This window comes from Episyrphus balteatus, chromosome 1 (assembly GCF_945859705.1).
Source record: "Episyrphus balteatus chromosome 1, idEpiBalt1.1, whole genome shotgun sequence".
Lineage (NCBI taxonomy): Eukaryota > Metazoa > Arthropoda > Insecta > Diptera > Syrphidae > Episyrphus > Episyrphus balteatus.
In genome coordinates, this window is record NC_079134.1 from 41352469 (window position 1) to 41374547 (window position 22079).

At 33.6% G+C, this 22079-nt stretch overlaps 1 protein-coding gene across 3 annotated transcripts in view; it reads left to right on the top strand.

Annotated features, from left to right (window-relative positions):
• The window catches only part of LOC129921314 (protein expanded), a 55333-nt gene extending 35616 nt beyond the window's left edge, over positions 1-19717 (top strand). For all 3 annotated transcript variants that reach the window (XM_056003102.1, XM_056003103.1, XM_056003104.1), the window contains exons 4-6: positions 12864-12943; positions 13038-16461; positions 16622-19717. In XM_056003102.1, the coding sequence (XP_055859077.1) occupies positions 12864-12943; positions 13038-16461; positions 16622-17328 (4211 nt within the window). In that variant the 3' untranslated portion in view covers positions 17329-19717. The remainder of the gene's footprint in view (positions 1-12863; positions 12944-13037; positions 16462-16621) is intronic.
• The last annotated feature ends 2362 nt before the right edge of the window (positions 19718-22079 follow it).

The window sequence follows — 22079 nt, forward strand, 5'->3', positions numbered from 1 at the left end:
CATCTCCATTAGGACAAAGTAATATTTGTCGCTTGTCCCTGACTATATAAGAAAATGATTTCGTCATTTTTGGAGACTTTGAAAAATCAGCACAAAAAAGGCGACATTTATTCATTTCATGTAAAATTTTAACGACAGACTCTCCACTTAAATTTTTTTGCTTTTTCTGTTATACCTACTCTTGGTCGTAAAGCATGAACTTAACCAAAAATATTCAAGCAATCATCAAATGTGTATGAAAAATTAGTGGAGACTTTAAGAAAAATTTAGTTTTGTTTGTACTTTATTTGTTTCAATACATTTTTATTACGAAATAACAACAACAAAAAATACTACTTCACCATTTGTTCAATAAAATTTTTGTTTTGATACTCAAGGTCTTAACTGCAAAGAAAAAACTCTCCATAAATTTAATTCTAGTTGATAGTAAAAACATGGTTTCTCTGGTCTTCTAATTGACAGCGAAGAGAATAAAATCCTTGGAGAGTTTCTTCAGTTACAGAAATAAGACACAAAACAGGAGCAGCTTCACGTTGAAATAAAAGATGCCTGAACAAAGAAGCACAAAAAAACTCAGTGTACCAATTCTTAGGTAATATCTTCGATTATTCATAAAGTAGTGGAGACTTCATCAAATAAAGTGGTACAATGATCGATTTTGCTCACTGAATTATTTACTGTGATTTTCAAATAAGAACTCATTTTATTTGTGAAAGTTAAACGCTTTAAATAAAACCTCATTACTCTGAACTTTTATATAAGTCTTTGTGCATAGTTTTGCTGAATGCAGAACAACACCAAAACTTTGTACATATCAAAAAAGAAATAAATCTGGTAGTTTTCTTTCAGTGTACCTGAACTAAAGTTTTTTTCTTCTGATATTTATTTAGTAATTTATATTTATTCATATAGAATTCTTTAAGCCTGTGATCTAAGGAAAATCACGCGTCTGTAAACCTGGCTTTTAAGAACGCAGCACAAAAAAAAAACACCACCAGCATGCTTCAATTTGTTAGCAACAAGTCGTTGGGTGTTTTTTTTTGTCTTTGTTGTTGTTTTGCTGCTGGAATATAATAATAATTTTTATGATTTGATGGCTTTAGATTGAAATTATTATACTTATTAGTTCTTCTTTATTTTTTGAAATTCTAAATGAGAGCCTTCAAAAGACCAAGATAGACCAGAGATCAATTTGTTTTTTTTTTTTTTTTTTTTAGTTTTATGTTTCTCTTTAAGTTGTTATAGCCCAAGGGGCATGGAATTTCCGATGGAATGTGGTTGGTTTTGGAAGAATATATATGTTGTTGTTTTCATTTTATTTTTATTATCTTTTGGATGCTACTTTTATTTGAGAAATGAAGTTTTGTTATACAAAAAAAAAAAAAAATAAAACAACAAAATTTGTGTGGAATGTGATGTGTTTTCAATGGTGGCAGATGTTGCACGGCTATGGAAGTATGATTTGTTGGGTTTTTTTTTTAACAAAGTGAGAACTTTAAGAAAAGTTATTTGGCTTGATTTCTATTCAATTTTAATGAGGACTAACGAGTAATGACTTTAAATTAGGTACTTTAAAAATGTACCAGATTATTTAGGAAAGTCTCCACTTTATACTTAGTTAGCAGCGTTTTCTTGGAAGTGATAAGACTGCTCATGAGTAGATGATCAGTAGATATAGTACTACAAGCCACGCATTTTCTGTGCTAAAAGATCATTTCTACAAAAGTTCTTAATGCAAAAAAAATTAAAAATCTCACGTATTTTTCGATATTACACTTAATTTAAACTAATCTTCTATTTTATCAGTAGATGTCTTTAAACTGTTATAATAAACATCACATTGTGTTATAAACGTGTGTCTAAGCTGATAAAATCAAGTACATTTTGAGTAGATTTCACCGTGAAAGAAAATAAAACAGTAAACAAACAGATCTATGCATTTAATCGTAGTTTGCGTATAAAACAGTACACTTCCGCTAAATGTCATTTTACCAAAGTTGTAAGGGAAAAAATAAATTGAAGTTGAAAAGTATTTTTTGCAAAGATGAACTACTTTCATTTATGTGACTTTAAGATACGAAACCATCAAAAATTAACCTTTTTACATGTTGATTTTATAATGTTCATCTTCAACGCAAAATCATTCCGAATAATAGTTAAATCAATGTGTTTTTCATTGATTTTACGTTGTTTTATGATGGCAGTGTATTGACAATTTTTTGAAATTTTACTATTTACTCGGCGTTTGTATCAGAGTAAAAATTTGTGTCAAAATGACATTTAGATACCTACCTTCATTTGACTAACCCAGCTTTTATTATAGAATGAACCAACTTAATTTTAAAAGACATAAAACCGGTCATAAAGGCTTTGTCTTTCATTTTTAAGCTGTCCCAAATCGACGACAAAAAAAATTCCAAACTGGAACGTTGACGTTCAGGTTTTAATGTAATGTCAAATTTTGTCCATACAAAATCGATGGCGTTTTTTATCGTTGGTAGTCGTTTGTGTTGAACAACTTTTATTCTTAAAATGCGATCGAGCTTTGTTACTCTTGTTGCATAATGAAGCATGATAAAAGGAACCAGACTTGTGGAATTCATTATTTCACTTATTTTGTCACAATTTATAAAATTAGAAAAAAAAAACATTTAGTAAATCCATCTCTCCTGTCAAATAGGTAACTTTTCTAAACTAGTAGAAGTTCAATCGTTTGATTCTTCTCTGTTTTTTCAAAATGTATGTTGTCTCAAGGCAAAATAAAATAATAATACCTTATACAAAAAAACAAAAAAATCCATTCGACAAAGACTAACATAACTTTGTTTGTTTGTCGAGGGTAATAAAGTTGGAGGATAACGTAAGACACTTCTTAGTCTTCCAAAGCAGGCAAACTCAGGCACATGCTATACAAAAATGTTTGTATATTGCAACGTTTGTCTTGTACCATGACCATCATCATCATTTTTCGTTTCGCATGCCCCCTTCTTCTGTCAAATGTAGGTATATCTTCACGAAAAATCATCAAATAAAATAAAGTATGCAACAGCACGTCGTCGTACGCGCAAAAGCATCAGATTCTATAGACAGAGAAAGCGAGTGAAAGAGTGAGAAGGAGAAAACAAAAAGAAGAAAAGATAGCTCAAGGAAGAGATTGTGTTTCGGAACACACTCCTGTTTCACTTTATTCCATAAAAAAAGGGCCAGCAGGCAACGTGCCTCCTGAAGCCTGAATGTCAAAGAAAATAAGAACAAAACGAAGAAGATTCTTTTGGATTTGAAGATAACAATCTTAAAATTTTTCTGTCTCTCTCTCTATCTCCCTTTCTCTCCCTTTTTCCGTCTGCTTCGTCTTCTTTATCAAATTCTTGCTTCTCGTCTAACTGCTGAAGTATTTCATTTTACCTTGTTTTGCTTTGTATCCATTATCCTGTTCTTAGTTCCTATAAGGTCTTATATAAGCAAATATAAAAAGAAAAGACCATCCTGTCTGATGCAAACATTATATAGTGTGTATCTTTCGTATTTTATGACATGACGTCTTGAATAAAATCTCACCATAATTTTGGAAACTTGGAAGGTTCTCAAAGTTTTTTATTATTTTCTTCTTTCTTTTTTTTAAAAGAGTGGAAGCAACGGAAATGTTTATGTAGCTAACTTATTGAAATAGGCTTTCTGTAGAGACCAAAACTGAAGTTATTAGAAAACTATTTTGTATGCCATTGATTTATATTGACCTACTTTCATTGGCAGGAATTTCGTCCGAGAGAGTTAAACCATTTTGTCATAATTAAGGTTTTTTGACATAATTTCGTGTGTATGTCAAAATGTAAATTGCACTGAAGTCTCAAATAGGGCTTTTAAGCAAACGTCAAATTGTTCACTTTGAAGACACTGACATTTGTTTTTCTATATCGGAACTGTTAAGTAATTTTTTAATACAAAATAAATCAATTTAACAAAAGTCTTTAAACAGTCAGCAAACATTTTAGCCAATAAATTCATAGGAAAATTAATTAAAAACCCGTGTTTTATTAAATTTAAAATTGTATCTGTCAGGTTCTTCAAAGTGAAGGTTGTCATATTTGACTTTGACAAATTCGCTTACTTCCCTTTTGCACATAATTTAAACCCAACTAAATACCTGAGCTTCTGCTTCTTTAATTACTTGCTTACTGTGACGTTACATTGTAAAATGAATGGGTCAATCAGAAATCTATTCTAGCCAACAACTCAAGTTGTCTGCCTTCTGACACTTCTTGTCCATTCACACTTTATACTTAAAATATGTAACATGCCAATATGCAACTTGCCTCTTAAAACTACATACTGTTACCTTCCATTAATAAATCCATATTAAAAAGTGTACAAAAAAAACGAGAAAGACAAGAAACATTTAACTGTTATACGCTTTAACTGTTATAAAAACATACAAAGTACAAAGAAATGAAGTCAATTTGAAATGATTTTGAAGTATTCTTATGACAAAACATCGATCTATACAGTTCTTAAATAAGTCTTATATGCGATAAAATTGATTAAGAATCTGTCAAAGTGACATTTGCTTCGAGTATTTTTTGTGTAAATATTCAATGAGTATTTCCGACAGAGACAGATTGTTCAATAAGCTATGACGCTCCTAACGATCATTTTCCGGCCTATTCACAATAAAGTCTAGGGAAAGCTCTGTTCGTTTGCTGTTGATTCAATTTGTCACTTCACTTTTAAGGGACATCATAATTTGTTTGCTAATTTTTCTGATCTGATCTTATTTTAAAGATTTGATTGTTTTTTTTTTTCCTACCTTTCCGAATGAATTAGTTTTTACTTCCTTGACAGGTCCTATACAAGTTTAATTGAATTCAAACCATCAAGTAGAAGTGCTGATGAAATGTCCATCGTCCTTCTACTTTGATTCTTTTATGCCTCCAGCATAAATATTGTTCAAGGTTGTGCTGTAAAATCTCAATGTATTGTATATGTATCTCTTCACAAGTTCCTTGTCTCTTTTTTTTTCATATGAATTTTTTCTTATATAAATATAAGCATCTAAAAGGTACCTCTTACAATACGTATAGGTACATTGTGGCATGCTTCAAGGCATGGCATAGCATCTGACATTCCAATGCAATGGATGGGCTCGATTTTCACCATCCGCCATCAGAGATCATCATAATGATCATGATCATCGTTTGCGCGTCGGTCGGTTGGTCGTCTCCAACCAACCAGCCAGCCACAGTCCTATAAAGCTTCTTTAAATGTATCTCCATCCATTCGGAAAGGTTAAGTTAAAGCGGGAACCGGGAACGCACCACAGTCTTCCAACTCCAACACATATTTATATATGCCTTAAAACAACAACAAATATAAGAAAAAAACATCCAAAAATTCTTGACCAACAAATAAAGAAAAAAAAAAAAAAAAAGATGGAGTCAAAAATAACAAAAAAAAAAACCGGATATTCCTCTTGGCAAAGATCTTTCATTTATAGAAGTTTTACGAGAGAAGGATGATAATGATGGGTGCTGTTTGTGGACCATCACATCGCGGTTGTGGGATGAGAGAGAGGAAACATACCAGTTGTTCCGCGGTCTACAACCACACTCTCTATACGTTGCTGCTGCCATGCTCACTCGCAATGGCAATGGTGTTGCCACTCGTCCAGAATGGAGAATGGTAGATGCGGCCTGGGGCAATTTGGATACATTCTTTTGCTGTTGGATGGCTTTTTAGATATTTCTGACTTGAATTTTTTTTTGTTTTTTTTAGTTTTTTTTTTTTAATTCTACCAACTTTTGTGTTGTATGTTTTGGAATTTTTAAGAAATCGAAAAACGATTTTTTATTGATACCTGGAAATGGAGTAGAGTAAGAAACAAGAAAAAATAAGAAGAAGAGAGAGAGAGAGAGCTTGATGCTGTTGCTTTGCTTCGAATCATGATGATGATGGTGCTGTTTGGAATTTTGCGCGCGTAAACTTCGAAGAAACTTTTACCGGTCCGAGTGGTTTTTTGTTTTTTTTTTTTTTTTTTTCATTTAATTGTCGTTGATCTAAGTTTGATTTGTGCTGGTTCTTCGAATTCTTTTCTAATTTAAAAATCTATTTCAATGACGAAGATGATAATGATGTCTAGGCATAATGACATGAATATAATCAAATGAGATGATGAGATGACGTTTACACATTAAAATTGTTTTATTTCGAATAAAATCAATTTGTTGATTTATTACTTGATTTGGCTAGCATAGATATTTATGTGGTTTCATTTGTCTTTATTGGTGTGTGATATTTTTCTTTAATTTGGAGGATATTTTAGAGAAACAATGTATAACTTAGAAAAATAGTGGTGTGGTAAATTTTTTTTAAATTTTTTCGATAATTTGTATGGGAGCTAAAAGTTATCGCTATCTGCGTACAAAGCTTAAGGCCTGGTACGACGATCGAGCTTGTATGGAATTCATTTTAGCTCGGCTAAAATTTTTCGATAATTTGTAAGGGAGCTAAAATTTATCTCGATCGAGCTAAATTTAATCGAAGATAAAATTCCCATACAAGTTATCGATAATTGTATGGGATACGTTTTAGTTCGGATAATTTTTTTCGATAATTTGTATGGGAGCTAAAAAGCCAAAGGAATACAAGATTTTAATCTTTTCCACTTCTTTCGATTTTAGAGCTATAATTTAGCGCGAACTGCGTACCAGGCTTAACGCTTAAAAAGTGGGCCCTCAACTTTTTGTGTTGCTCGAAATACTTCAGTTGCATACTTGATGATTTCCTGAAAATTCGAACTTTTACTAAATTCAATATTTTTATCATTCTATTGTATCAGATTAGATCACTTCTTTAGGCAAAAAATATCGACTATTTTTTGTTAATCGACCCATCACTGGGAAATGACATTTAAACAGATAACAGTGTAACAGATATGTTTCACTCATTCTTTTTATTTGACAGAACGAAAAGAACTTTGTTCGTTTCTCACATTAGAACACTAGATTCTATAAAACACTGGATATTCGAATATAACAGTGTCTAGTATAACAGTTTGTTGTACTAGATTTTTACTCAGGAGTAAACTAATGTGAGTTCTGAGCTGATGACAATATAAACAAACGTTTTTGGTACTGAAAAATAGATTTTTTTTTGGTGTTAATTAGCATTGGAAAAAAATGTTTGTTAACCTCTTCACCAGTGCAGATTGACAAATAAGAAAGAAATGGAAAAGCCCCATTGTATGATAAGGTCTGTTTGGGTACTTCTCTTCCTGAACATAAATGTGAAATCTTTCAAATTTAAACAAACGGATACAATTTTCTCACAGAATTGAAAAGTACGCAAAAGCTTTGAATTCTTGAGTCGATGATAATATAATCTTATGTAGTACTAAATTTCTACTCAATTACTCATGAGTGCTATATTAACTCCAAAGGAACGCGTCTATTCAGTGAAAAGGTTTGTTTGTTTACAATTGGGCAACATTTCTTAAATGTTTTGTGGATTTTTTTTTAAAGGCAAGAATCCAAGTGAGATGTGTTTAAGAATGAGCAATAAAAGATTGGGCAACAATAGTCCGGCAGGAAAACAAGTTTTTAAACGTTTTAAAATTCATGATCTAAAATTAGATTATATTATATCCATAGACATCAGAAGATTAACACTTAAATAACTCTTAACCCAAGTCCAAAAAATATAATAACTCAAATAATCATGTTTGATAAAATCTCAGTTTTTGTGGGAGAACTAGCTAAATAACGTCAAATGAATTCCATTGACGTATTTAAAAAAAAAATTCCCACCGGATAATCAAATAGCTATTTTATTTCAACTTTCAAAACAAAAACTTGACATTCCATTAAATCAATTAAACAAATGCCACAAAGTTCACCCATATGAGAAATAGTTTACAAACTATTTTCCCCCTGATGATCAATTTTCAATGACGATCATCAATTCCAAATCTATTATCTATAAATTGGGAAAAACATCTATTCAACATCTCGTTGTAATTTGTTCATGATCTTACAATATACTACTCCTATAATAATGTCAACGTACATGTTAAGATAAAAAGAAATAAATTCCAATGACAATATCTCTCTCACTCTCTGTTGACTAATTGGTTATCGAAAAAAATACAAAATCGAAAGTTGTTGTCCCCATAATATATTTACGAGTATACATCAGCAGAAACATAAACGATAAGCCTAATTTGTTGCAAGAGGCGTGGAATTCCATTTCCGGAAAAAAATGACGATATGTTATTATATGACAAGAAATTCCATTTCAAAAGAAATACAATAATATAAAGTATAAAGTATGTCACTTTGGGATTTTGAGTAATTGCAATCGATTTCCATTTTGTTGTTGTTGTAGTGTCGCTCTTAAAGCTGGTTCAACATGAATTTTTACTTTCATTCCAATTGGGTGTAGTATTTTGCAAGTGATTATGATTAAGTGAGGCTTATTGAAAGGTGGATAAAGTGGCTTAAACGAGCTCTAGTGTGGAAAATCAAGGCAAAATATGAGCCCCGAGCTAAATACTTTTGAAATTGATTATGATGGTTGAGAATCATGGCGCCAGAGGTGGAGTAAGATTATATTTTTTTGTTTATATTTTGTTATAGAACTACGAGTAATTAATATAAATAAAACTGTTATACGGATCTTTGGGAGTGGAATTGGTCAGGGTTATAATATATCTACAAACGTTTCGATGCACCTGTTCATATGTCGTCGTTTATAGTAATTTGGTTTTCGTTGGGCGCCAGTTTTTTTTGTCGTTTTATCGTCGTTTATAGTAATTTGATTTTCGTTGGGCGCCACTTTTTTTTTGAAAATGAATGTCTACGTACATGAACTAACACATGTTGTATCTTCAACACACTTACGTCAATTGGCTGAAAGTTTAACGACTTTAATTCGTTACAACTCTACGATGGGAAAAGAGTTTTTTTTTATTTCAAAAAGTTTCATAGATCTTTAAATTGACATTTCTGTCTTTAAATTGACATTCCTGCTAACTCATACCATAGTTATGCATTAAACTCAGAAATTATATTCTACTACACGTCTTACTATTCTAAGAATATGATTTCCATAAGAATTCTTAATGCGACCGCACAATGAATTCATCCATCTTACTTTCATTTAAAGCATTAACATTTTGATCAAAAATAAACTGACAACAATCCGTCACGTTGTCGTTTAGTTGCAACGTAAACGGAAACCCCATCATATCATCCGGTATGGAAATATCTGAGTGCGAATACACTTTAAACATCAAACAAAATTAACAAAACGTCACACTTGAATACATTTTGCAGTTAATTAGCATTTTTATTTGCATATGCACTGCGCTCTCTTATGTCAAAGTCAAAATGTTGCATTCCACATTTCACAGTATAAAAAAATTCCACCTAAAGATATTTCTCCACAAAATTCATAGAAAATGAAATAAAATTGTATACACAATCATTTATTTAAAAAAAATCAAGAAAAAAAAGAACATAACAGGAAAATTAATTGGAATTAATTTCTAATCTACAAAGTCCATTTAATGGGCAGTAATATAGCAACCAGCCAATGCACTTGGAATTGGAATGTGGCTTTGATTAATCTCTATCGATAACTTGAACTTTGAAAAGGCATTTAATCATTTTCTAAAGAATTTCCCTCAGTGCCTTGTGGTGTTTTTTTTTTTTTTTGTTATGCTGGTACAACTGTTGTGCCGCGTTGTTGTACTGGGTGCATTTAGGTGCTCACATAACACGCAATCGGTAGCATTATAGGTTCAAATTTTATGTTTCGATTTTGAATTTATTAATTTTTTTTTTGTTGTTTTTTTTGAAAAGGAATTGATTTAAGGTGTTCTTCTTTTATGGTTGCATAAATGCATGATGGGTTACTATTACAAAATTTACATATTTTTTATGTCTTGGGCTTTAAGGTTTTCTTTTTGTTTCTTTTAAAGTGTTTCTTTGGTTTTTTAAATTTTTTGAAGAATAATTAATTTTGAAATTAATTATCTAGTCTGTCTGGCAATGCTTTCTTGAGTGAACAATACTTTTTAGCTGCGTTCCTTTTCAGGAGGTACTCATGAGTAGTTAATAAGTAGATCTAGAAAAACGATCAACACATTAGTCCCGTTCTATTGGAGGTGGCAGTTTACTCATGATTAGATAATCTAGTACATTTACTCAACTATTTAAGCTCATCTAGCAAACTACTAGTAGTTCTTTTGTCACCACCGAAAGGAACAAAAGGCTCTTATTAAGGGAACTCGGCTAATACTGAACTAAATTACAACCGGTTCTGTTTGCTTACTTTTTGTCTGTGTGTTGAGAAAAGACAATTTGGAACATTTACCAGAAAAACAATCTTGTACTTCTTAAATTTAAAATGTTCTCACCACAATTAAAATTACTTGAGGTAAGAATAATTCTCAGCGAAGTCGCGTTCATTTTTTTTTTTATAGTTCCGTTTGTTAAAACTGTCTGTTAAAATCACTCAGTTTCCAGGTCTTATACACTTAAATGTTTCTCAGTTGTTTCAGTTTTGGTACAGTGAATGAGAGATTTAAGAAAATTTAAAAAATCTTAAAAAGCAAGTAACATTCCAATATTTAACTTTATTCATTAAACTATATTAATAACCTTGATGTCTCTAGAACAGTCTTATTTTAAAACATTTTAAAGCATGCTATAGCTCTCTTTATGACAACTATACTTGGCAAAAAATTTAGCTCAGCACTGAACACAGCCTATTTTTTTTTTTTTTTTGTAGAGTTGAACAATTTATTATTTGTTAAACTATACAAAAATCATAAAATGGCGCCCAACGAAACTATCTATTATCTATCTTTTGAACATCTGGGAACTCTTTCTTCATTAAATCATGAAATAAAAATCAGTAGCATTATGGTTAAATACTTTTTTAATAAAACTATTTTAATTTTTCTTGTTAGGATCTTCATAATTTACATCAGCTACAAGAAAATAAAATCAGTCTTCTAGATTATGTAATTCAAACAAAAGCAAATGCATTTAAACACAGCAATCCATACATATGCTTCAACAAGTTAAAAAAAAAATAAAGAAAAGGAATTCCGTTTCCATTGACTTTGCGTACGCATTAATTCAAACAACAACAAAAAGCAAAAAAATCCAATAAAATATATTTTGTAGCTTGTAGTTATGTAAATGAATCCCAAACCTATATTATATGAGTAGACATTTACCTACCAAATTCCTTTGAGCAGGAAAACTGGGTTCTTTTAAGCGACGACGATCGTATATTTATCTACCTGCATCATCTTAAATATTTCAACAACCGAAAATAAAAAAAAACATAACAACAACAAAGAAACCTAAACCTTTATTTGATAAAAAAAAAATAAGATGAATGTTGTGCCGTGGTCCTCCTTAATTTGCTTCCAAATTCCTTGAGCAAAGTGCTTCAACAACATCACAAGAAGATCATTTTGATCATTCTTTTTGTTGTTGCTTTTGCTTCTGCGACCAAACTCCACCTGCGTTTTAAACTCTTTTTTTTTTTTGTATCGTCTTCGTTCAACTCACATCTCATCAATCCGGTATCGTATATATATAATATAATATAGACCTTTGTATAAGATCCAAATGGGTATTCAAGAAAAAAAAAGGCAGCTTGTCTCAGGCTCCAAACAGCTCAAGGGCATGATGATGTCTCTTTTTCGACATGGGGTCTCTCTGAAACTGAACAACCTCTTTTTTTATTTTGGAGAGTTCCTTCTCATCTCATATTTTAAACTTCACTTGATTCAATTGGTATTTAAAAAAAAAAGAGGGTGCTGCGAACTAAATTCTTGATTTATGTTATGAACATGAACAGGTCTAAAATGTCTTTAGGTATTCAGAACAGAGCCAATAGCAGGTGAGACTTGAGACATTCTTTCTTTAAAAGATTGAAAAAATCTATCTATGTGAAGCTATATGGACAAAATACTATTTGAAACTTCAGTTTAACACCTTTTCTTCGATTTTTATGCGTTTTGTTTTAGCTATGTTAAATGAATTCTGTCATTTTGTTTAAACTCAACTCAATGGTGGTTTAAATTTGCAGGTTAAGAGTGGATTTCCATTCATTCGCTAACGCCGACTATTCACGAGTCGATTTTTGCCGTGCGGCGAAGCTTTTCGACTCGTGTGAACGTAAGTCGCAGGTAACTAAAGTCACAATCCCCATAGAAAAATCCTAGTCGACTTAAGCCGTGTGACATATCGTGCTGCTAAAATCGCCTCGTGAAATGTCGGCTTAAAATATAATAAAAAAGATAGATGTAAGCCTTCCATAAGATCCAGATCTGTTCGCTTACTTGTGAATTTATGTCAATTTTCTTTAACTTCACCTATTTTTGTGAACGCGAACAGATCTGTGTGGAATTCGTTGTCTTAGGGTAAAGACACATTAGATTTGAAAAAAAAAAAAAACTGCAAATCGGTGGAACTTTGAGAGTGTGTACACATTGGCCTCAATCCACCGCCCTATTTTGATATTTGAACACCGTCCAAAGTCCAACAGAATGGCGCATACTGCTTATCGCATTTTGAGCTATTCATGCAACCTTGGGCACAGTTTACATTTGATTAGTGAACTATAAAAAGTGATTGACATCTTGAACTTGAAATGCAGGCCCAATTAACAATTTGGATTCTATAAAGCTTTACAGAAGCAACAGTAGCATCTGTAAATCTTTATAGAAGCAAAATTGTTATTGTTTAAGTTAGTGAATATGAGCCTTAAATATTTGTAACTGGACTAATATCCTCATTTTTACGATACCCAATACATCATTAATTTGTATCTCTTTTTTTGTTTTTTAGATGGCGAATACATGTTTGCCGACCCAGAAAGCAAACTCTCAAAGTACGGTCCAAAAAGTTGGCGATCATCTCACACTCATGTAAGTTTGAAGAGCATAAAGAATTTGTAGCCCATTTTTTGCTCATTTCAGTTGCTCATTTTTTTTTTCTTTTTTCAATTTTTCTTTTAAACAGGGACTCGATGCCAATGGTCGTCCTCTCTTAGAACTACATTTTCGAGTGCAGTTCTACATCGAGAGCCCGTTCATGTTGAAAGATGAGACCTCACGTCACAATTATTATTTACAATTAAAAGAAAATGCCCTCAATCGATGCGATGTTCCTAGGGATTACTCTGAGCAATCAATGATTTTACTTGCTGGTTTAGCTTTGCAAGCCGATCTCGGCGATTGCCCCGAGGATGAAGTTACAGATTCAGCAATGTCATCAGCTGGATGTGGTGGTACGGGGAGTGGAAGTAGTGATAGTAATATTAGCACAGCTGGGCCGCTAACAACAACACCAGCCTTGCTGCCTTCTAGCAAAGCTCTTACACCATCGGTAATAATTTCTGGTCATAAAATGAAAGCAATCGTTGATAAACTATCACCGGCTATTGTTGCTGCTGTAACATCATTGTCTGCTGCTTCATCATCGTCATCGATTAATGTTCCGGATTATTTTCGTCCAGATGAATACCTCCCGCCAAGTTTGAGAACTCTACGAGCCGTGAATGCATTGCGAGCGTGTCATCGCGAGAATCGGGGAATGTCACGAGCTAATGCTGAATTGCATTATATTCAGCAAGCTTGCATGCATGAGGGTATCAATGCTCACATGTATCGCATGAAAATGGCCAAAAGTGAAAGTGGACCTGGGAACTCTTGGTTTGCTGTATATGCCAAGGGTATTAAAATTAGTAGTGACAATACCCAGCCAACAACATTCCTCTGGCCGAATATCACAAAGCTGAGTTTTGAGCGTAAAAAGTTTGAAATCCGATCTGGCGACAACAAGATCATATTGTACGCCACAAGCGATGAAAAGAATAAAATGCTGCTAACTCTTTGCAAAGAGACCCATCAATTTAGCATGAAAATCGCTGCTCGTCTCAAGGAAGTAATCAAACGGGAAGAAGAAGAAAGTAACAGCCTGCATGCGTGCTACATATATTCCCGCAGCCTTCATTTGCCATATAAGAATAAGAACGATCAGCGAATTTCAGTGATATCCAGCACAAGTTCGAACACCACCTCAGGAATAGTTAGCGATCGTGTGCATTCGGAAGATGAACTCGAGATCATGATCAATACACCTCCAGCACCAATAGCAGCGCCATCTACTGAAAGCTTGGCCTTGGTCCATCTTTTGGATAGGCCAAGTGTCAGCAGACAAACATCATCAGTTGGGCAGGTATCACTTAAAGATTTGGAAGATCAACTTGCTGCACTCTCGGTTCGACAAAAGTCTTCCGAAAGAAGTTCTCCAACGGAACAGGTTACGGAACAGAAAGCTAGTACAGATTCACCAGGCTCTCAACACAATATAGGATCACAGTGTTCATCGACGTGCAGTACAGTTGTAGTAGCTACAGAAACAACAGCTCTTACGACTCTAGCTGTTCACTCTACTTCAGCAAATCGTCGTTCATCGACATCGAGTAGTCTTGAGCTGGGTTTCAGCCATACTGCACAGAATTCGCAGCTGAGTGAGGGTGAGAGTACTTGTATTGACCATGATTTCATTGCATCAACTCAAGATGAAACAGAGAGCAACTCTGGCGTGTACACTCTTGCTCATGGGGCTCCACCAACGGAAACTTCTGGTGTCTATACCATGCATAGCAGCGAGATGACTGGGCAATCATCTGAAATCGCAGAGTCAGAAAGTGCAACCAGTTCGCACTATGGCATCTTTCAGCCTAAAAGCGAGCTTGGCAAATCACCGACAATAGATTCTGTTGATGGTGGTTATCGCAATAACCGAATAAAAAACGAAGAAATTCCTGATTTCCGATTGCGATCAGACTCGAATGTTAGTGCCAGTGGGTCTTTTCGTGGTGATGGAAGTGATCCGACCGATAACAAGCATGCATTACTAAGTGCTGAGGAACTTACAGATCTAATTGTGGGACGTGGAACGTATCCATGTCGCAAGACTGTTTCCAATACCCTCGATTCCGACTGCGATTATGTGACACTTCCACTTACCATGGAAGGGGAGAGCTACATCCAGGGTCATCAAGACACAGCTCCAACAGAAGACCAAGATGTTGATCTTATGGATGATATTCTACCCACAGATCCACCAGCTCCACCTCAACGAATAGACAGCAACACTCAACGGTCAATGGTGAATCTAAGTGACATTCGAATGCGTTCGCCCCCGCCGTATGGTGCCAGACACGAAACTACCGGTCTTTGTGGCCCACCCGTTCGAACAAGTGTCCCAAAATCTGTCCTCCGTGATCCACCACCATATCAGCCAAAACCGAGGCCAACATCGTTAATTTCATCATCTTCGTCATCCTCCTGCAACATGCATGCATCAAATACAGCCTTGGGATCCTCGGCTAGACCCGAAGAAGTTACCGCTCGATTTATTACAACCCGACCCCAAATCAATATTCTCCAAGCACACACTAGTGTTGTCAGTGAGAATCCAAAACCAAGTTATGCGGCACCAACGATTACCAGTCTACCATCACATCAGCCCAGTTACATGGCGGCACCAACAACATACAGCCACCCACAGCAACAGTCACAAATCTCTAATGTACCCAGCACAATTGGTATTCCTATAGTTCCTTATCAACATTTGCATGCGACACACAAAAGTATGTCTGCCGCTATACCACCTCCACCGCCACCTTATCCGGAGATCAAACCACCACCAACTAGAACTTGCGTTCTCTTACCGGTCATCAAGCCCAGACAATACCTGCCTCCACCACCACCCAGTCTACCACGTCAACCACCACCGCCACCACCTCCGCAACTGGCTACTGTTTACAATGCCTCACACATTGCTCGCAAACAGCATGAGCTCTACGAACAACAATTATTTAGCGATGTAAACTATGTAATTTATCCCATTCAAGATCCTGCCATTAGTCAGCAGGAGTATCTAGATTCAAAGCAGAGTTCTTTTTTAGCTGCAATGGCACAAAGTCCACCGCCACATCCGTATCTAGCTTATGCTCACAGTACCATGCACAGTGCTCATCACATCAGTCCGTGGGATACGTGCAAGGGTCATGCCATCTACCAAAGCACTCCTTATTTACCAATGGCATTGTCAACGCATTCTCGTTACGCGTCAACGCAAAATCTTTCCGATACTTATGTTCAGTTACCAGGTGCTTATTCGCCATTATACAGTCCATCGGTTGCAAGTTTATGCTCGTCGTATGAGCCGCCACCACCACCTCCTTTACATCCAGCTACTTTGGCAAACAGTTCGAGCTTATTTGCTCGATCTCGTTCGGATGACAATATTCTGAACTCAATTGATGCAATGCCTAAAATGAAAAGATTACCGCCACCACCACCGCCGCCAAATGTGGATAGGCGTTTAAAGAAACCTCCAATGCCAGCACCACATGAAAAACCACCTCCAAGTAAGTAAATTTGAGAGTAATCAAACAGTACCGGGCTAACAATAATTTTGCTTCTATAAAGTTTAACAGATGCTTTTGTAAAGCTTTATAGAATTCTCAGTTTGTTATGCCTCAAAAAAGTACTAGATTTATTCTAACAAATGTTTTTTTTTTCTTCCAGTTCCTTGCAAACCATCTTCGGTTGGTTTAAGTTCACAATCAGCAATACATACAACTCGAAACGTCAAAACACACAAACAACCAACACACTCACAGAGTGTTCAACAGCAACAACAGTTGCATCAGCAACAACAACACCAACAGCATCAACAACGCATGCATTTACTACGCAGTGAAGTTTCCACATCTTCTGCACACTCAGTCACAACAAACAATAATAACGGTGCTAGTTCTTTGATCACGAAAAATGGCAACCCCATTGACATACAATTACTACGTGAAAAGAGCCGCCATCTTGATTTACCGCTTATATCAGCATTATGCAATGATCGTTCGCTACTTAAGCAAACAAAGGCTTTCGGAACACCTAAAAATGCACGAAGCAGCACTACAGCAGCAGCACCAGGAACTGGCCAACAAATGATGCCTCAGTTCCATCCAAGTTTTAGCCAAACAGCTACAAAATCAAATCCTCCACGGTATCCGGGAACACAACCATTATCAGGTGTATCAATGTCAGCTGTCAGTACAGCGACAACCGGAAGTCAACATCATCAGTTGTCAAAGCCACGCAAGGCATCAATACATCATCGACATCCAAATGATAAACTTCCACCATTACCAATGCAAATGGCTGAAGCGAATAATTATGTTATGGATCCAACACCAGCCATTTTGAAGCACAAGAGTTATAACTCACAAACGTAGAGGGCACAAAAAAAAAAAGAAAACAAACAGATCGGCAGATCCAGGATCAGAGAGCGAATCAGAATCCACTTGTCAAGCTACATAGGATGTGTGTAACCGGAAATTAATCAAACAATCAAATTTTAAAAGCGTACTAGAAATTGTAATTTTTTTGTTTGTATGAAATAAGAAAAATGTTATAACTTCCGGTTAAAGTCAATCACATTTAGTTACGGTTTTGGGGAGGATTTTGAGACGTTTACTTTCTTTGATTGTTATTTTCAGTCAATAACTACTGCAGAATGTGTTTAAAAGAAATGGAGTAATGGTCTTAGCACGTTTCCCTTGAAATTTATTTGGTTTTCAAACAGAAGATTCATAACTGCAAGTAATGTCAAAAAGTTCTTGACTATGATGCGTCTTATTTGACGGTTAGGAATTCAGCAATTATCAATTCCATAAGATGTTCACTCGTTTGAACGAAGTAGGGAAACAGAACTTAAATACAAATTTGAAAGGAAAAAAGTCGTGTTCATTTAGATGTAAAAGTAATGTAAATGACTTATGTTTCACAACTCACAATTTTCAGAGGTTAAAGCTCTGGTCACATTAAATTACCAAACAGCTGCCTGTTGTCAAATTTTAACATGTTTAATATTGACAGTTTAAAACTGTTGCTTACTTTTAAATTACTCACCACGTGACAGCACTGAAACTTATGCTCATTCCAACTGACAGCAGCGGTTTACTCACTTTACTATCGGCAACCAGCTGATTTAAGTGGTTAAAAAAAAAAATAGAATCTTTAATAATAACAATACAAATCCGATTATTTATTAAACCATAAAAACATATGACAAAACTTTGACATTTAAGACATTTGACGTTTTGAAAATCAGTGACAGAGATCCACTATATAATAGTCATTAATTTCATTAAAACTAGACCTAATTTTGAAACAAAGCCAAAAAAAACACACGAACCATTCCGTTTAGCATTCCATGACACATTCTACTTTTTTTTAAATTATTTTAAATTACTAACCCATGACGCAATGATGCTTAAAAAAAAACAACTAAAACATTGTATAAACTAATTAAACAAAAAAACTAAACATTTTGTATTTTGTCTATTCTAGTCATTTAAAAAAAAAGAAAAGATAAAAAAACATTAATACTCAGCATGGACAATAGCCAAAGCATCAATTATTGGATTAATTTTTGTTTCATCATTTTTTTATACAAAAAACTAAAAAGAACTTGTTGATAGAATCTTAAATAAAAAAAAAAAAACTATTTATTAACAATTTGAATTAAGTAACGGATCAAAAGTCCCCAAACCCCACACTTATCTGTGATTGATGAATTTATATCTATTTAGACGTAAGGAAAAAGTATAACTTAAAAAACAAAACTAAAACTAAAATTCCTTACGCTATACTTACACTCCGTGTATAGTTTGTATCGTTTAAGAGTAGTATTCGATTGCCTTTAACTTGCCCACCGATCGCATGGATTAAAAAAAAAATTAATAAATATTCTTAGAATAAAAATTAGGAATTTAATTGAATAAATAATTAAAGTATACTAAATTTTTATCAAATTTTTAGGACAAAAAAAAATTAATTTTCTTCATATTTTTTTCGCCAATTTTAAATTAAAGAAAAAATTATGCAATAGAAAATTTTGTAAAACAAAAAAAAAATATAATCGTCTTGCTTCAATGTAATTTTAAAATCATCAACTAACTTCTGTCATTTATCTATTCGTTCTGTCAAACTATAAATCTTAAAAAACTTTAAGTTGCTCCCTACAAACAATTTTGCTTCTCTAAAGCTTTGCAAAAGCAACAAAAGCACCTGTAAAGCTTTATAGAAGCAAAGTTGTTAGTCAGCCCAGATTGACAGCTGTCAGATTTTTCGTTGATTATTTTAACTTACATTGAACTGAGCAATAAAATAAAACAGCAAATTATAGTAGGGTACGTGTTCATTATTTTTACCAATAATTTGTTTTTGACAGACAGTTTTTTTTCACATTTATTTGTTGTCCTTTGGAAAATACAAAACAAACAAACAAAAAAAAAAACTTAACGAAACATGAATGATTTTTGTTTCATTCTTGACGTATTCTAGGTGATATAAAATATATTTTATGTCATTACTCAGATGTAAAACTACGTCAAAAGTTTGATATCAAATTTTTCATTCTGCCATATACCACATTAACTTTATCGTTTTTGACGATTTTATTTATAAATGAGGTACAGAAAAATATAAAAATTATACAAATTTTTTTTCGAATAAAATAAAATGTCACAAAGACCTTGATTAAAGGTGTACACACAAGGCTTTTGCTTATTCAACAGATAACATTCCATTTTAAAAATTAAAAAAAAAAAAAAAAAAAAACTGGCTTAAAAAAAAAACAAAAACTGTATAAAGTTAAGATGTAAAATAAAAGTGTATTTTTAAAAAAGAAATTTAAGAAAAAAATGAACTACCTTAAAAGAAAAGAAAATTATTATGTTTTAAAATATTATTAAATAGCATTATTTAAATAAAAAGCACATAAACTATAAAGAAAACTTTGAAACACCCACACACATACACTAGCTTGATGATCCTTTTGACAATAAATATTTTTTTTGTAGTTTTATCGTTTAGGGGTTATTTTTTTATGTTTTTTCTTTTTATTATAAATTTATTTCAAGAAATATATTTGTTTAATAATTTCACTGTGGTGTTATTGGTTTTTGTATGTACCTATGTATATTTTATTTTTTTTAAGAAAAAATGTTTATTTTTTTTTGCAAGATTGAAAGGATTATCAAGAGTGTTAGTGAATTTTTAATTATTTTTTTTTTGTTCTTGGAAAGGGTCATTTTATAAATGTGCTTTTATTTTAGGTTAGTGATTGATAAGAGAAAACATATAAACATTTAAAATTAAATATAATATAAAATATAAATAATAAAACAATTTTATCGTTTATATAAAATAATAATAAAAATGTTTTATTTTATAATTTTTACATAAATGTGTATATGAAATAAATGAAAATATAAATTGAAAATTATTTGCATTTGATTTATTTTTGGATTTAAACAACTATGGAATTATTTTATTTATGTATGTTTATTTGAAAGGGAAACAATATCCAAAATAGCCCAAAAATAGTTAGTGAAAACCAAAATTTGGTATACAAAAAATGTTGCGCATACACCATAGTGACCATTGAACTGCGTCATTGAACAGCAAACTAGAGGAGTTTTGAGCTGTAAAACCTCATTGAAGAGCAAAAAGTTGTAAAGGCTTGGCCACACCGGAGGGTATGCGGTAGCGGTACGGGTAGAGGTAACGGTACTTGTATGAAAAAAATTCCAAACTGACATATCAACGTTCAGATGTGGAATTTTTTTCATACAAATATCGTTACCGCTACCCGTACCTCTACCGCATACCCTCCGGTGTGGCCAAGCCTTAATGGTCCTCCAACAGAACATTTGAAGCATGAAGTTGATATCATGACCCTTATGAAAGCAAAATTGTTACTTGGGATCAACAACCAAGTGTGGGTGGAGTGAAGCTTCTCCGACGATCGACTGGGTCACCAAATGCTATCTAATGTACTGTGCGAGTATGAAACAAGTTTTGGTTTGGAGTTATGAGTTCAAAGTGAACACGCCCATATATTTAGATACAAAAATCCAATTTTTTGAAAAAAAAAACAAGGCGTAACCCTTGCTGAAAAAAAATGCATTTTGAAAATTTTCCTCCAAATCCATAGGGTGAAACATGCAATTTCAAAGCAAACAACAAAAGAAAATCACAAATCAAAACCAAACATTATGCTGTATTTTTTTCCGTGTCTTACAGTTTATTTCTTGTTCCTAACGAGATAAACATATGACATTGGATAAAATCCAGCACAAGTCGAGTTATGCTTAAGTTAGAAAAGTACCAGTCTTGTGTGCAGAGCAGATGCGTATTTACCGCTGTATCAGATGTAATTAAAACGTTGACCTTAAAATACGATTCCGGATTTGATATTCGTTATGTTTGTCCTTTTATTTTTAAAAACATGTTTCACTTTTATAAGTTATTTCAAATTTCAAACACAATTATAAATGATTGGTCTGTAAAATGTTTGCTATATTTTACATTCGTTATGTTGGTCTAAATACACAGAAGCAAAAAACTATAGCAGAGACGCCTTCAAAGTCTGAATGTACTATTCAGATGTTCGAAACCAGACAACCTGTGTAAGATCGAAGATCCTTAAAATTAAAACGCGCCCAAAATGCGTTTAAAAACGCGTCCAATACATATCCGAAACGCGGCCAAAACCCGTCCAAACGCGTTCGAAACGCGTCCGAAAATCGTCCAAAAGGCGTCTAGGACGCGTTCAAAAATGCGTTACGCTTCCAAAACGCGCCCGAGTCCAAAACGCATCTAAAACGCTTTCAAAACGCGTCCGAAACGTGTCCGAAACGCGTTCAAAACGAGTTCAAAATGCGTCTAAAACGCGTCAAAAAACCTGTCCAAAACGCGTTCAAAACGTCTCCAAAAGGCGTCAAAAAGGCATCCAAAACGCGTTCAAAACGCGTTGAAAACGCGTCAAAAGCCTGTCAAAAACGCGTCCAAAGCGCTTCCAAAACGCATTCAAAACGCGTTCCAAAACGAGTCCAAAACGGTTTCGAAACGCGTCCAAAACTCGTTCAAAACGTGTCCAAAACTTAATTTTTTTAATAAAGATTTGGACTCGCACTCA